Source organism: Hippocampus guttulatus, chromosome 3, assembly GCF_054856545.1.
Source record: "Hippocampus guttulatus isolate MCC_2025c chromosome 3, RoL_Hgut_1.0, whole genome shotgun sequence".
In the NCBI taxonomy this organism is placed as follows: Eukaryota; Metazoa; Chordata; class Actinopteri; order Syngnathiformes; family Syngnathidae; genus Hippocampus; species Hippocampus guttulatus.
In genome coordinates this window covers 17,588,936-17,604,007 of record NC_141263.1, presented here as the reverse complement: position 1 = coordinate 17,604,007, position 15,072 = coordinate 17,588,936, and the positions used below count along the sequence as shown (strand labels likewise).

General features: G+C 46.1%; 1 protein-coding gene across 1 annotated transcript; it reads left to right on the top strand.

Moving 5' to 3' along the window:
• Positions 1-6,496: 6,496 nt before the first annotated feature.
• dldh (dihydrolipoamide dehydrogenase) lies at positions 6,497-14,216 on the top strand. The gene is made up of 12 exons (XM_086107606.1): positions 6,497-6,893; positions 7,059-7,373; positions 7,986-8,046; positions 8,690-8,947; positions 10,265-10,325; positions 10,431-10,561; positions 10,686-10,855; positions 10,937-11,153; positions 11,265-11,441; positions 11,532-12,270; positions 12,362-12,623; positions 12,732-14,216. The coding sequence occupies exons 1-12, from the start codon at positions 6,840-6,842 to the stop codon at positions 12,735-12,737; spliced, it is 2,451 nt and encodes an 816-aa protein (XP_085963732.1). The 5' UTR covers positions 6,497-6,839; the 3' UTR covers positions 12,738-14,216.
• Positions 14,217-15,072: the final 856 nt, after the last annotated feature.

Genomic DNA, 15,072 nt, shown 5'->3' with positions numbered 1-15,072 from the left:
TCTTCCATTGCCGCCCCTCAGTTCAGCCCCCTCTGTGTGCCCCCACACCCCACCCTCCTCTCCTGACCATAGCTTGACTCAGAAGAAACAGAGGCAGATGTTCCAGGAACACACGACAGCCCACCCACCCCCCCACACCTCCATCTTCCACCATTTGTACTGGATCAGCAGTTAACCCCCGGAAAGAATTGACCATACAAGCACGCACACACTTACAAAGACCACTGCTGCCCAAATCTGCGCTGGCTCAACAGTTGTCCAACTCAATGAACAACACACATACATACACAACGAGAGCTGTCCAAATCCCCCTCAGGGACCCTGATAGTAGCCACCCTGGGGTCAGGCCTTGTGTCAGCGTCCGAGGCCTGGGGTCTCTCTGGGCAGCTGGCCTGGCTAATCCTGCTGCTGGAGGCCACTGGTTCTCAAACTAAAGGCCAAGGACCCCCAGGGGGCCGCAGAGCAGGGATCTCAGCGAGCAATGGAGTGTGCGATTTGTTCCCAATGCAGGGGGCTTTGTTTGTTTTTGGCTTGTTTTGGATTCAAATAAAACATCATAGCCTCGGCTATACAGTACTGTGAAATGATGTCTCCTGGGAGTTGTAATTTCAGTCATTGAGTTTTAAACCATCGTTAAAAGCAGACTGGTATCTACACTCCAAAACACATACTCCAAACTTGTGGAATTACTATACAACTTGTTTTAAGATGAAACCATACACCAAAAGACAAATACTGGCATTTGATTCAATATTAGGCCTTCAGCTACTTAAATCAGCCTCACTCTTCATCTTCCGAACCACTTGATCCTCACTAGGGTCGCGGGGGGTGCTGGAGCCTATCCCAGCTGACTCCGGGCAGTAGGCGGGGGACACCCTGAATCGGTTGCCAGCCAATCGCAGGGCACACAGAGACGAACAACCATCCACGCTCACACTCAAACCTAGGGACAATTTAGAGTGTTCAATCAGCCTGCCACGCATGTTTTTGGAATGTGGGAGGAAACCGGAGCACCCGGAGAAAACCCACGCAGGCCCGGGGAGAACACGCAAACTCCACACAGGGAGGCCGGAGCTGGAATCGAACCCGGTACCTCTGCACTGTGAAGCCGACGTGCTAACCACTGGACTACTGGGCCGCCAGCCTCACTCTTTTTTATTCTAAATGAGGCAAAAAACGTAATTGAGGAATTCTAAAACTAGAGTTCGAACCTGATTTGACAATCCTCACACTAGTGCTATAGATTAGGTTAACAGGCTGAGTTGGTACCTTCGTTTAAGGCAGCTCTGGGGGTCTTTGCGTCTTAAAAAATTAAGGGATGGTGGGGTGGGTTTAGATCACTGTTTCACACCAGGGGTCAACAACCTTTTTAAAACCGAGAGCTACTTCTTGGGTACTGATTAATGCGAAAAACTGGCAGTTACATACACATTTCTGAAATTTAAAAAAATTGCTCAAATTACATTTGTTATATTGTTATTATTAAGTAATGATATTCAGTTTTTATAGAGACTAATCATTTTAATTATTTCTCATAATAGTTAGGAGTTAAATAAATATCAATACACAACGTTGAATTTGTAGAAATCTCTGCTAGTGCTAATATTTTTAAATAATCACCTCCACAACATTCAGAGAAAACCACCATCATGTCCCATCACTGATAAGCTATTTGGAGAAGAGGCCGTTGGTCTTCTCAGGATCCTTGAGGTCTACCTGGTGGCTGTGGTAACCACGCAGGTGACCCCTATTTCACGCAATACATTTTTCTTTCTTTGCCATTTTTACAAATAACGCGCAGTCTGGCTATAGTTGTGCAGATCACAATCCAATACAAGAGCTGACTCCGAAACAGTTAAACTATGGACAGTTTCCGGTTGCGAGATTAGGTACAACCGTACGAATCCAATACATCATTTGCAAAGATAGTGCTGCTCACTTTTGACTGTCAATGTCAGAAAGGCACTACAAACATGATTCAGTATAGTACAACGCCACTGCAAACAAAGTCGCAACAATTAACATAATGCTTAATACCTCTTGAAACGTGTCATTCGAAACTAAGCAGTATTACCTTTGGAAGGATTGGTTTGAATCTCATAAAATTGTGCTGGTATGCCCAATCCTATATCCTGTGAGCATATCCAGCCCACCCATTCAAAAGAAGTACAATTCGGGTCAGTCCATCATCACCGTGGTCATGTGTTAATTAATGGCCTTACTTTGATTTCTGCAGGCTACCATGCGAAGTGCAACAGTGTGTGTGATGGCGATGATGCACGGTTTCCCACGACAGCCATCCATCCATTTCTTGGCATGCATACACACACATTGACACACATATGCACACACGAGCCATATGGCCACCCCATTGCCACTGCATGCCTCCACTGTGAAATGCCCAACGTCAGCAACTGGTTGCTTCCTGTGCAGAATGCATTCAATCAAAGTGGAGGAAAATAAAATAGACAAGACAGTAAACACAGATTCTGAGAGGTGAGTTGAAAGAGATTGAATTATTTGTACAGAGATGAGGGGAGTAAGGGGGTGGGGGTACCATTTGGTAGTTGGTGTTGTGGTGTTTGGGGGAGCAGATGGCCAGGCTCGAGGAGGGGCGTGTCTTGTCCTTGCGACCCTTCACAAATCACACAGTTCTCCCCCGAGGGGCTCGCGACTCGTCCTTCAATAAGAATCAATGGGAATTACTTGGCCAGAGAAAGGGATGAATGGGCGGCGGGGCGCGAGACCTCTTCCTTTGTTGTAGTGGTGCGTGTCACAGAGCCCCTAGCTCCACACACACACACGCGCTCGCGCGCGCACGGGCACACACGCACGCACGTGCACAAACACGAACACACGCACGCACGCACGCACATACGCGAGCACAAACACGAACACGCTGGCGGTCGCGCGCGCACGCAGCAACACGCGCAACACGCGCATACTAAGTGACAAAGTGAGGAGCACTCCAGTTAAACAATCGCCGGCCAGTTAAACAATTTCTCAAAATCGCGCACGTGTACGCGCGTAATAGGGAGATAAGTGGGTGGAGCTCCAAGTCCTCAATTCCAGAATCTCGGCGCGTGAATTGAGGGTGGAGAAACGTGGTCGTGTAAGAGCAGGAGTTGCTTGGGGGAGTGGATACTTTGCAATTCGCCATACGTCCCAGTCACGCTTTGCAGGAGTAATTGCAAAATGTGTGCCACGTCATGGTGATGAATGACTGATGGTATAAGGAAGCAGAGGGAGAGGTGCATAGGGCACCTCCGATAGTCGCGATGAGGTGAAATAATAAAAGGCCTAAAAGAGAGATTTGACGACAGGCCACATCGGAGCTTTGTAACCCTTTGAGACACTCCACAATGCTGCAGGCCGAAATCAACTGGTTAAATGAAATCAGTGTCCTATATAGCTAAACACACACTGGTATCTGCTTGGAAGCACCGTGTCAAGCAAGGATAATGGTGTGAAAGCTCAAGGTTAAAGGCCCCTGAAGTCGCATGAAAGGGCACATTACAAGCACATTGTTGGTTATTTGCCTTGAGCAATGGTAAGAACTAAGAAAAGGAACCATTTTGGGCAATTTGAGTGGGGTCCAAAATGGATCGCAGAAAAAAAAAAACAGAACCTCTTTTAGACAAATCAATCTTATTTTTATGAGGCAGCGGCAAGCCATTGGGGGCCAGCAATGTCTTCTCTGGTGCCCTAAACACCAAGCACTGTCTTATATTGACAAACTCAATTATATATATATTTTCCCGTGATATTATGTCAATATATTACCAACAACTTCCAGTCCTGTATATGGCTGTCACACTTTTTGTACAAAAAGATTTTAGCCTGGCGGCACAGTGGCTGACTGGTTAGCACATCTGCCTGACAGTACAGAAGGCTCTGGCTTTCCTGTGTGGAGTTTTCATGTTCTCCCCGTGCCTGCGTGGGTTTTCTCTTGCTACTCCGGTTTCCTCCCACATTCCATAAACACGGTAGGTTAATTGAACACTCTAGATTGTCCCTAGGTGTGATTGTGAGTCTGAATGGCTGTTTTGGTGTACCTACCCAAAGACAGCTGGGATAGGCTCTAGCATGCCCGCAACCCTTGTGAAGGTAAGCGGTACGGATAATGATGGATGGATGGACTTCAGCCTGTACAGGTATATGTTTCCATAGCATTGTAATCCACCTGCAGCCTTTAGAATCAGAGACGCTGATTAATGTAATTTAAATTCCAAGCGATGAGATTGTTTGGCCAGTCAGATTTCTAATTTGCATCAAAGGGTCAGCTAGCTGGCCTACAATAAAGCCAGAATTTTCCATCCCTCTGATCAGAGCAAGCCAACTTGCAAAACTAGCCAAATACATCTGGAGCACATGGATACAATTAAAGACTCTGTTCAGTGAATTCAGAAATTTATTTCAGAATACATTATGAATGTTCAAAGATAACTTCTGAAAAAAGGTACAAATATTGAGAAATGTATAATTCTAAATTGTGGAGATAATTTATAGAACAACTTAATAGTATGTATGTATTTAGTGTTATTCAGGCTACCGTAATATGTTGAAATGCAAATCATTATGAGGTTTACAGCGAGCAGGAAGCATGTTCTCCAATGTATGTTATTGTTGTTAGTTTATGTTACATGTTCTGTAAAGCGCTTTGTTATTGCTGCAGTTGTTGTGAAAGTGCTATATAAATAAAGCTCTATTGTATTGTATTGTATTGTATTGTACATTGGGAGCCACAGGCTTCATAACCCACACAATGAAACAACGCCACAACAAGTGAGGTGGTTACATATTGGTTTCTGTTCAACACTTAAGACCATATTTTCATAGCCAGAAAATGGTCCGTTCATCTTAAAGACTGGCACATTTTGATTTTTGTGCCATGGAGGAAAAGTCTTATTTTATGTGATTGGGAATTTGGCATCGGCTCCATGTTGAGAGCATTTATTTTTATTTTTTTCACACGCCGATGTTGCACCTTACAATTTGGTGTGAAAAAGTATGACAATGAAAAACACAATGGTAAAGTGATACATTTCTGACAGTATAAATAAAAATTGCATAATTGTGTTTTTTTTAAAGGCAGAATTTACAATACAGGTTTTCTAATATCATCAAAAAGGACTGTATTGACAGTGACTCTAAGTGCAAGGCTATGAAAAAGCTTGGTGACATTTATTAGGCTTGGCATTTGTTGAATGCAAGATCAATTATAAGTGTAGTAAACCCCATTAGATGATCCATAAAGCAGTATAGCTCATGTTAAAATCAGGTTTTTGGCGAAAATGGCTGCCATAAGCTCTTATTAACATCATGCAAACACGTGCAAATTCTCTGAGGAAAGACGCAGATGCACATCCCAAATCCAGTGTAGGGATTTGCATTGGGTCCTGTGATGTGATTGCATGCAGAACGGTGATATTATCAAACCTGATGAGACTCTCTCTCTCTCTCTCTCTCTCTCTCTCTCTCTTTCTGGTGTTGTATTATTGTGGGAGAGCAGGTGCTGCTGGCCCAATTACCATACAGCTGAAAGCACAAAGAGAAAAACTTTACTCCCTGTATGTGCCCCCTCTACACACACACACACACACACACACACACACACACACACACACACACACACACACACACACGCTCCTCTTTCCCCCCTCAAAGTCCCTTAATGACAGCCACGCGAGTGACACACCACCAAGTCTCTTTTTACTGCTTGCATCCAAAGAGAATCAGTCCTACACAGAAGATGACTTGCGTGTCCTACTTGTTTGGATGCACATTTGCGCACTTTTGGGGAGCGTGTTTAGGCATTTCATTGGTTACCGGAATAAAAATCCTCAATGCGTCATCAGTCAGTGGCATGAATGCGCTTGACGAGGTGTAAAGTTGTGCATCAAGCGGCCACAAATTAAAGATAAGCCCATTAGAAGAGGCCATGTGGAGTGTGAACATGTGAAAGCCGCGCCAGGTCTTACACTAAAGGAATGCGGCTCGGCAGATGGTCCGAGGTGAACGCTTGGACGATGAGCTTTCGCTCGCGGGGGTGTGCCGGGCTGACTTCAACGTGCAGTATAACAATAATTCGAGGTCCGCGATCGGCCCTTCCTGCGGTTCAGCTCAGCGCTGCGATGGTTTCGTGGGTTCAAAAAAATGTCGGAATGTAAAAGGAGAAGGGTTGGGGTATCAGGAGGGGAAGCGAGGGGTTGTTGTACATTTAACAGCTCTCTATAGCCATTTGGTGTGTCCCTTTGAGAGAAAGAGACAAGAGCGAGGAGGGGGTGGTCCTAGAAAAAAAAAGTTGTGTGTGGAGTGCACCCCCCACAACCCCACTTTTTTTTTGTGATGGCCCCGGGGCGGACTTGTGGTGGTGGAGGGAGGGGAAGAAGAGGAGCAGAGGGCCTTATTTGCATCTTATTACCCTGCGCGTTCTGGTCTGATATAAAAGCCTGTACAGGAGCGTCGAGCCATCAGACACACGCACAGTTAACCCGAGTGAGACCGAAGCAAACTTGTTTTCCTCGCTCGGGACCCGTATTTCATCAATCAAGAGGGAGAAAACAACAAGGACGCCCACTTTTTTTTTTTTTGCGCAAGATTATTTGGAATTATTTCATACAGGGATTTCCCCCAAGGATCATTCTGCTGCGGATTATTTATTGGTTTAAAAAAAATCCTAAATAAAAAAAGAGGCTTGTCTGGGAAAAGAGACAATCATAAGGAAAGTGAATTCTGATTTAAGGACCAGCCCATCAAACTTTCTCCATGTTTTTTTGAGTTGAGCTGCACCAACCTGTGGAGCTTTGAGCGATTATTTTGAACGGGCTGTCAACACAATGGGACGCCTGCGTCTGACCTTAGTTGTCACGCTCTCCCTTTTCACCTGCCAGGTATTGTAGCATCGATTTTAACGGCACGGCGCTCAACGGCTTCGTTTTTACTCAATGATTATCTGTCGATTTTAATTCAGTGTTAACCCACCTAAATGACAGCAGCCTTATGATCGTTCGGCCTGCTTGTTTCTAATATCACCTGTGTGTATGCTACGACTTTAGGTTTTGTGCTCGGGGGTGTTTGAGCTCAAGCTGCAGGAATTTCTAAACAAAAAAGGGGTGTCGGGCAACGCCAACTGTTGCCCCGGCGGCGGCGGCGGCGGTTCGGCTCATCAGCTGGGCCACCAGCAGTGCGAGTGCAAGACTTTCTTCCGGATCTGTCTAAAGCACTACCAGGCCAACGTGTCTCCTGAGCCCCCCTGCACGTACGGCGGTGCGGTGACCCCAGTTCTGGGCTCCAACTCCTTCCAGGTGCCCGAAACGAACGCGGACACCTTCACCAACCCGATCCGCTTCAATTTCGGCTTCACATGGCCGGTGAGTGACTCAAGAAATCGTGATATTTGTCATTTTAAAACATTTGTTGTTTCGCAGCTGCGAATTTAAATGGAGCGATTTATAAATTCTATCGTTTTGTTCCATCGGAGCACATTGACTCTAAAAGTTATAAAACACAACAGATGCTCCCCAAATTGTGAGGGTCTTTGTCAGCAGTGTGTGAGAAGCTCTATTGTAGTAGAGTGTACGTGTATGTGGGGTTAGGAGGGGTGTTGGGGGGGGGGGTCGCGGGCGCATGGGGGTTGGGATTCGGTCGGGTGGTGTTTTCACCAAACGCCTCTCTCCGACCAGGCGTGGTGGGAAATTTAACATCCTCCGAGTTGGCACATCATTGGCAGCGCAGCGTGAAATTCCGCCTCGTTTGCTTCGCGACGGAGTCCTGGTGCGATAGTCGCAGGGTCGTGAAAGGGAAGCAGGTCGTCGTGAGCCTTATTAGGATCCGAATCAAGAGCGTTTCAATGAGGCTATGTAGTTTATTGGGAGGCGTCCCTATTGCCAGCCCCCCCCCCCACCCCTTCCCCCTTTCCTCATGCGGCTCTGCAGGCTGAGCAGCTGTTGACTCTCCGTGTCTCTCTTTTTTTTCTCCCCCAGGGGACATTTTCACTGATCATTGAGGCTCTGCACACAGACTCCCTGGACGACCTGGCAACAGGTGGGTGACAGGCAGAGAAACGGCAGTGTAACCTGAAGACACGACAGCAGGCTAATTGTGGCAATGTTTTCTTCTTTAACCCTCATATTATGTTGAAAAAAAATCACATTGATCATGTTGTGGGTCATTTTGACCCGTACTGTAAAAATCCACACAAAATAGTCAAAAAACAGGTTACACTAGTAACAACTTTGTTTAATGACATTTCTTCACCTAATTCAAGTGATCGAAGCTCAAAACAATAACACGGAACTTGTTATCTGATTTAATAACTTCATTCTGAGCTCAATGGGATGTGAACAAAGATTTAAGGGTTGGAGTTATAATAATGGCTGTTGCATTAGTAAAGCAAACATGAAGGTGGCTGTAACAAGGCGTGAGATAAAGGACACACTTTGGGCAGGTGTCACCTGCGAGTCTTATCTTATCACATAATGATAACACTGATGATGACTAAACTGAGCACAGCTCAGACGTGTGGCGATTCGGGAAAATGTGCTGGTCACTGTGTAAAACGCAGATACGTACACATGCAAAAATAACTGTTGGGTTTTGAATCCCGATGATAGTGTCATACTCTGCAGCATAAAGTGCATGAAAAACAAATGACCAATGAGTTGCCGTGTCTGGGTGACTTTTACAGACAACCCAGAGCACCTCATCAGCCGCATCACCACTCAGCGTCACCTAACAGTTGGAGAGGAATGGTCCAAAGACATGCAGACAGCAGGCAGGACGGAGCTACGTTACTCCTACCGCTTCCTGTGTGACGAGCATTATTATGGCGAGGGCTGCTCCGTGTTCTGTCGGCCCCGAGACGATGCCTTTGGACACTTCACCTGCGGAGAGCGTGGCGAGATCATTTGCAACTCTGGCTGGAAGGGACAGTACTGCACTGAACGTAAGTCTCGATTGATTTGTTGACATTCGGCCTGCTTGGGATATAATTGGTGCAGTGATATTCCTCCTGTTACTGTTACTAATTTACCGAATATTAAAATTCACCAATAGCTGTCTATGTAGCGCAGAGCAAAGTACATCATATTCCATCATGCGTCAAAACTTGACCTGTGATAATGGCTTCAAATGGCATCCAGTAGTCATTTATAAAGTTAGCAACTCCAACAGTCACTTGGCTGTCGCTGCTGTTCAAGGACCCCAAGCCCCCCTTCCCTGTGTCCTAATGCAGGGCCCGTGTGCAACAGGCGTCAGTTAGTTATCCCCAAGCACCAGAGGCCTCCATTCTAATGAGCCGCAGTGGCTCCTCAGTAATTCACACGCCGCGTGCCTTCCATTAGACCACTGGGGCCTCCTCACCCCCAAACCTCCTCCCCGATTGGCCAAGTGGGGGTCCTGCATTGTTGTGGCCCGAGCCGGTGATTGGCCAAGCGGGGCTGTGTATTGTTGTTCAGGGGGCAGCTGCTCGCTGCAAGGAGACAATGGAGCAGCTGTCTGGTGGTTAGCGCCACACAGACCAGCTGGCCCTGGGAGAGAGGTGGTTGGAAGAGGGGTGGAGGTGGGGGGGGGGATGCTGGGCTGGGTGCGAGCAGAGATGGGAGGAGGAAAGGAGGGATGCTGAAGGCGAGAGGAGAAGAAATAGAAACAGGACAGAATGATGGGAAAGAGAGGAGAAACAGATCAGAGAGGGCGCTATAGGTGTACAGTTGTATAGGTGGTGGTCGTTGGGAAGGGGGTAGTGGGCAAGAGTGAGGAAAAAAAGACTCCGGAGCCACAGTCAAGAGGGAGAAAGGCGTCTTTGTGTGGGATGCTTTTGTGTTGGAGAGCAACCGTGTTAATAGAGAGGGCCCATTGGCTGCTATGGTGGCTTTGGACACTAAAACCCGAATTCACCCCCCCCCCCCCCCCCCACCACCACCACCCCCATTCTTTGGTATCCAAAGCCACCATAGCAGCAAAGTCTTGAAGGTAAACAGTCCAGCAAATTGTGCAGCACAGTCTAAACTAATACTCGGCAGTGAGTGGTCTTTATCAGGAATGGCCTCCTGACCCTAATTGCTCTATTTGACTGTTTTGCCCTGTGACAGCTGTGTTTTTTATCGGTCTCCTATCAGTGGCTCAAAGTATAGAATGAAAGACTGAGAGACAGGTGAGCAGGTAAAGGAAATGGTGGCAAAGCCACAAAACAGCCCACAGAACAAACATACAGATAAGGCATTTTGCTTTACTCACCTTCTTGCTTTGTTTTTCATTTCTGTAGCAATTTGTCTTCCCGGCTGTGATGAAGATCACGGCTTCTGTGAGAAACCTGGTGAATGCAAGTAAGTTGAGAAATGACTTGTTGTCCCCCCCATTTTTAACAGACACTCACACTGGGATGGTCTTGGCTTTGTTACTAACGGCATTTGATTCATGATGGCTTCTAGGTGCCGCGTGGGATTCAGTGGTCGTTACTGTGATGACTGTATCCGTTACCCGGGCTGCCTCCATGGTACGTGCCAACAACCCTGGCAGTGCAACTGCCAGGAGGGATGGGGCGGCCTCTTCTGCAACCAGGGTGAGTCTCTTGGATTTATGCATTCAGTTGCAATATGGTTCCTTGCGTGCCAAAAGATTAAACTTTCAACAACAACAACAAAAAAAAAATCTTGCTTTGATACCTTTTTTCTTGCTGTTTTCAGATCTCAACTACTGTACACACCACAAGCCATGTCTCAATGGTGCCACGTGTACCAACACTGGCCAGGGCAGCTACACATGCTCCTGTCCACCTGGCTATACAGGTGCCAGCTGTGAGATCGAGGTCAATGAATGTTCTGGAAACCCCTGTCGCAATGGTGGCAGCTGCTCCGTAAGTATAAGAGACAACCGTCAATAAAAATGTTCACCGAAACAAGAAAACCGATCATCTTTTACCTCCTTTCTAATATAGGACCAAGACGGAAGCTATCAGTGCACCTGTCCACTTGGTTTCTATGGCAACAACTGTGAGTTGAGTGCCAGTAGCTGTGCGGATGGGCCTTGCTTCAATGCTGGACGCTGTGTCGACAACCCGGAGGGGGGCTACTTCTGCCAGTGCCCCATGGGATACGCTGGATTCAATTGTGAAAAAAAAATTGACCACTGCTCATCCAACCCCTGCTTAAATGGTAGGCATTCCTCTGCTTGCTTGTTAGTGCGGCAACATCACGAACGCCAACACCGACATGTGAAATATCAGTGATTTCCACGCTGACTTCGTACTACTTTTCCCTCTGCAGGAGCAGAATGTGTGGATTTAGTGAACTCGTACCTCTGTCAGTGTACTGAAGGGTTTTCTGGTACCAACTGTGAGGACAGTAGCAGTGGCCTCTCTGGACATTGTCTGTCTTTTCCTTGTCAGAATGGTGGGACATGCCAGGAGGGAGCACATGGCTACACATGCACCTGCCCACCAGGTATGATTTCATATTCAAAATGACTTACCTTTCCTGTTTTAGAGTACACCATACACACAAGCAGACTCCTAAGACTGGTTTCTTGTGCAGGGTATACTGGCAAAAACTGCAGTTCCCCCATCTCCCGCTGTGCTCACAATCCTTGCCACAATGGAGCCACTTGCCATGAGCGCGGTGGTCGCTATGTGTGCGCCTGCTTGCCAGACTACGGCGGGCACAACTGCCAGTTCCTCTTACCAGAAGTTCCCAAGGGTCAGCCGGTGGTGGATGGACCGGACCGACGATATTCCTCACTGGAAAGCGAAAGCTTTGACGATGACGACAACGACGACAGCGGTTTTCCCTGGACCGCCGTGTGCGCTGGCGTCTTCCTAGTTCTGGTGATTCTCATCGGTTGCTCTGTGTTGGTGGTCTACGCCCGGGTCAAACTACAGGAGCGGCACAGTCATCGCAGCGACAGCGTCCGAAGCGACAGCCACGAAACAATGAACAACCTGACGACCACCAACAATTGCCTCCGCAGTGACAAGGAGCTGGTCACTGTCATGACAACATCCATTAAAAACACCAACAAAAAGGCAGATTACCATTCTGAACTGGCTGGTTCGCTTGGTGGTCTGAGTGGGATCAGCGGGCTGAATGGGCTTGGTGGATCAGAGAAGCAAGGCTTCAAGTCTCGCTACTCCAGTGTGGAGTATAACCTCGTCCACGAGTTGTGGCCTGAGGAGGTGTCACTGTGCAAACAGGAGGACCACGACGTGCCACAGGTGAAGTGTGAGCTGCTGGGAGAGTTTGATACTGAGGAAATATACAGGAAAAGACAGAACAGGTACATGGTGGTCAAACATATTATAAACCCATGCTCAGAAATTATATTCATTTCGTTGAATTCCCAATGTCCCTCCGTCTCTGTCATGTAGTGATGCATCAGAAGCGAAACAAGCGGAAGAGTCACCAAGCTGCAGCGAAACCATGTATCCATCATCCTACGATCTGAAGCAACATGCCGGCAGTGATCTTAAATCCCAATCATCCAGTAATGTCAAATACCAGTCAAGCTGTGATGTTGAATATCACTGCAGCGCCAGTGGTGAGAGCAAGTACCAGTGCGCCACAGACACCAAATACCAGTCTGTGTATGTCATGTCGGACCAGAAAGACGAGTGCTTAATCGCGACAGAGGTGAGACATAATTTCTTGCATACTGAGTAGACAGAACTTCTACCGGCAGTGAGGCATTGATTTGTCATGAAATGGAGTGCATTTGTAAAGATGTCATTTGTCTTTCAGGTTTGATACTCATCGTGATCAATCTCTGGGCGATGGTGGTCCTCGCTAACCCTGAGCAGTACAGCTCAGCTTGTCTCCGGGAGGTTTTACTCCTGCGGTTTGCTGCTGTTCCGTGGAATTTACCGAAGGATCCTGGAGCCAAGGTGACACTGAACCAATGCAGAGTCAGTGAATTTTGGACAATGATGACCTCAAATGAGGACATCGCTTTCATAATTGATGCTCAGCCCTACAAAGTATCTTCCAAGCACCTGAAGTAGCGCATGCCTTGTTCAAATTTGAAACAATGATGGACTAAGTACTTATGCTATCCAATGACTTTTGCTGAAGGACAATGGAAGTGCTTCATATCTAATACAGTATTGACATCGAGGTGGATCCAAGGGAGCGTTGGCCTGGATGATGAAATAGTAGTACTGTGGAGTACTGATCGAATGAACAGAGTGGTACCTTTGGAGTACTGGGAGCTTATGAGTTGTAGTACTGTGCTATGTGCTATCGTTATTAAAGTACAGTGTCAAAGCTGTCATAGGTGATGTTCTGTACAGTGCTGCAGAGGACAGAGTGTAGACATGGCAAAGGGTGGAAGTCTTTCCAAGGCACTGGAGACAATTTCCGAAAAGATCATAGATTTCTTTTTTCAGAACACAAGTGGTCCGACTACACATCTTTAAGTCTGCAGCACTGACAGGCTGTGTCCGCTGAGCTGGTTCTCAGCAGAAACGTACAGAAGTGAAGACTCCAGTATTGACTGCAAATCGATCCAACATGGATCCTGTTGGGCCATACTGGCCCCTGACCCTGAAGCTCTGGATACACAGGGCAATCATTTTGGCAAAATATTCCTTGATAATACAAGCTGAATTTTACATGCAAAAAAAAAAAAAAAAATCACTGAAAATAATCACACACAGCTCATGGGTTATTTTACTACCACTATAGAGTTGTTTGGCCCAACCTCTGACGCTGTTGTGTGTCTATGTCAAACAATGATGGAGTCATCGGAACTGCCAAGACCTCCTTGCACTACGGGGGTGCACGTGTGTAACTTGCGTTGATGAGAGAGTGTGAGCACAGACAAGGTCATTTGCGTCTTCCAACTGTTAGCCAGTCATCATTTAGCCACCATCGATCGCCCTTGCCTGCTCATCATTGGTTAGCCTCATGCGATTCATGTTTTTAAATCGTATTTTTTATTATTGAAACAAAGATGTTCTTTTAATTTAATTATTATTTGTGTTCCAATTTGGTGTGATATTTTGTGTTATAATTTAAGTATGATTGTTTTTTTTATGTATGTATGTATGTATGTATGTATGTATGTATGTATGTATGAGTGTATGTATGTGTTAGGCACTTGAGACCACTGTGACTGTGTTGTATTTAAAAGAAAAATTGTATGTCTGTACAGAGCCTGTGATTTTTGTTTGCTGGAAAAAATGCGCAATATTTTTCCAAAATAAAAGAGAAAATATTAGTACGTCAGTGTTGGAATGTGTGTCTTCATGTTTGCCGAAGGTGTAATCGCAGGACGTCATAGAAGTCAGTCCCGTTGATGCATGGAGAAAAATGTATGTGAGAAATGGAAACAATTTATTTCCCATGAGATATTTTAGGCTTGAGTCAAAACAATCCAACAAATAGGAGAGGGATTTCTTGTTGCCAAATGATAGTGTCATGGTATGTGTTTGTGTGTGTCTGTGCGCATGTTTGTGTGTAACGGGGCAGAAGACTGTCTCCTGTGGAACCACTAAATGAGACAAAGATACACCCCATAATCATAGATCAATTTGCAAGACCGAGAGTGATCTCTTTGCATGTATGTGTGTGAATGTGCATGGGTATGACACAGACATCACTTTATAATTTTGTTAGTTATGTGTCTTGACAGATTTCTCGAAGAAAGTTTTGTCTGAAGAATGTCTTGAATATCTGTGTGTGTGTGTGTGTGTGATCTTGTTTAAAGCGGAGGGATATTTATAGCTGGAGAGGGAAACCACAGTCTGGATTTAGTGCCGGTGGCCCCTGTCTGACTATGATGTGCGTATGTGTATGCGTCTGCATATGTGTCTTAATGCGTCCATGTGCATATACATGTCATTTGGTGACCACTGGGTGTGTAGAATTATTCATCAAACAAAGTAATTTGACTTGAAGTGTTATAAATACTTATAAAAATAAGGCAAAACATTTGGATAAACATAATGCACGCATAGGCCCACAACATTTCGGCGGTGACAAATGTTTATATGTTGCCTCCGTAAATTGCTTTAATTTATGGTAAGAGGTTTCACAAAACATGGCAGTGACCATTTCAAAATTACAGGCACTTCATGTAGAG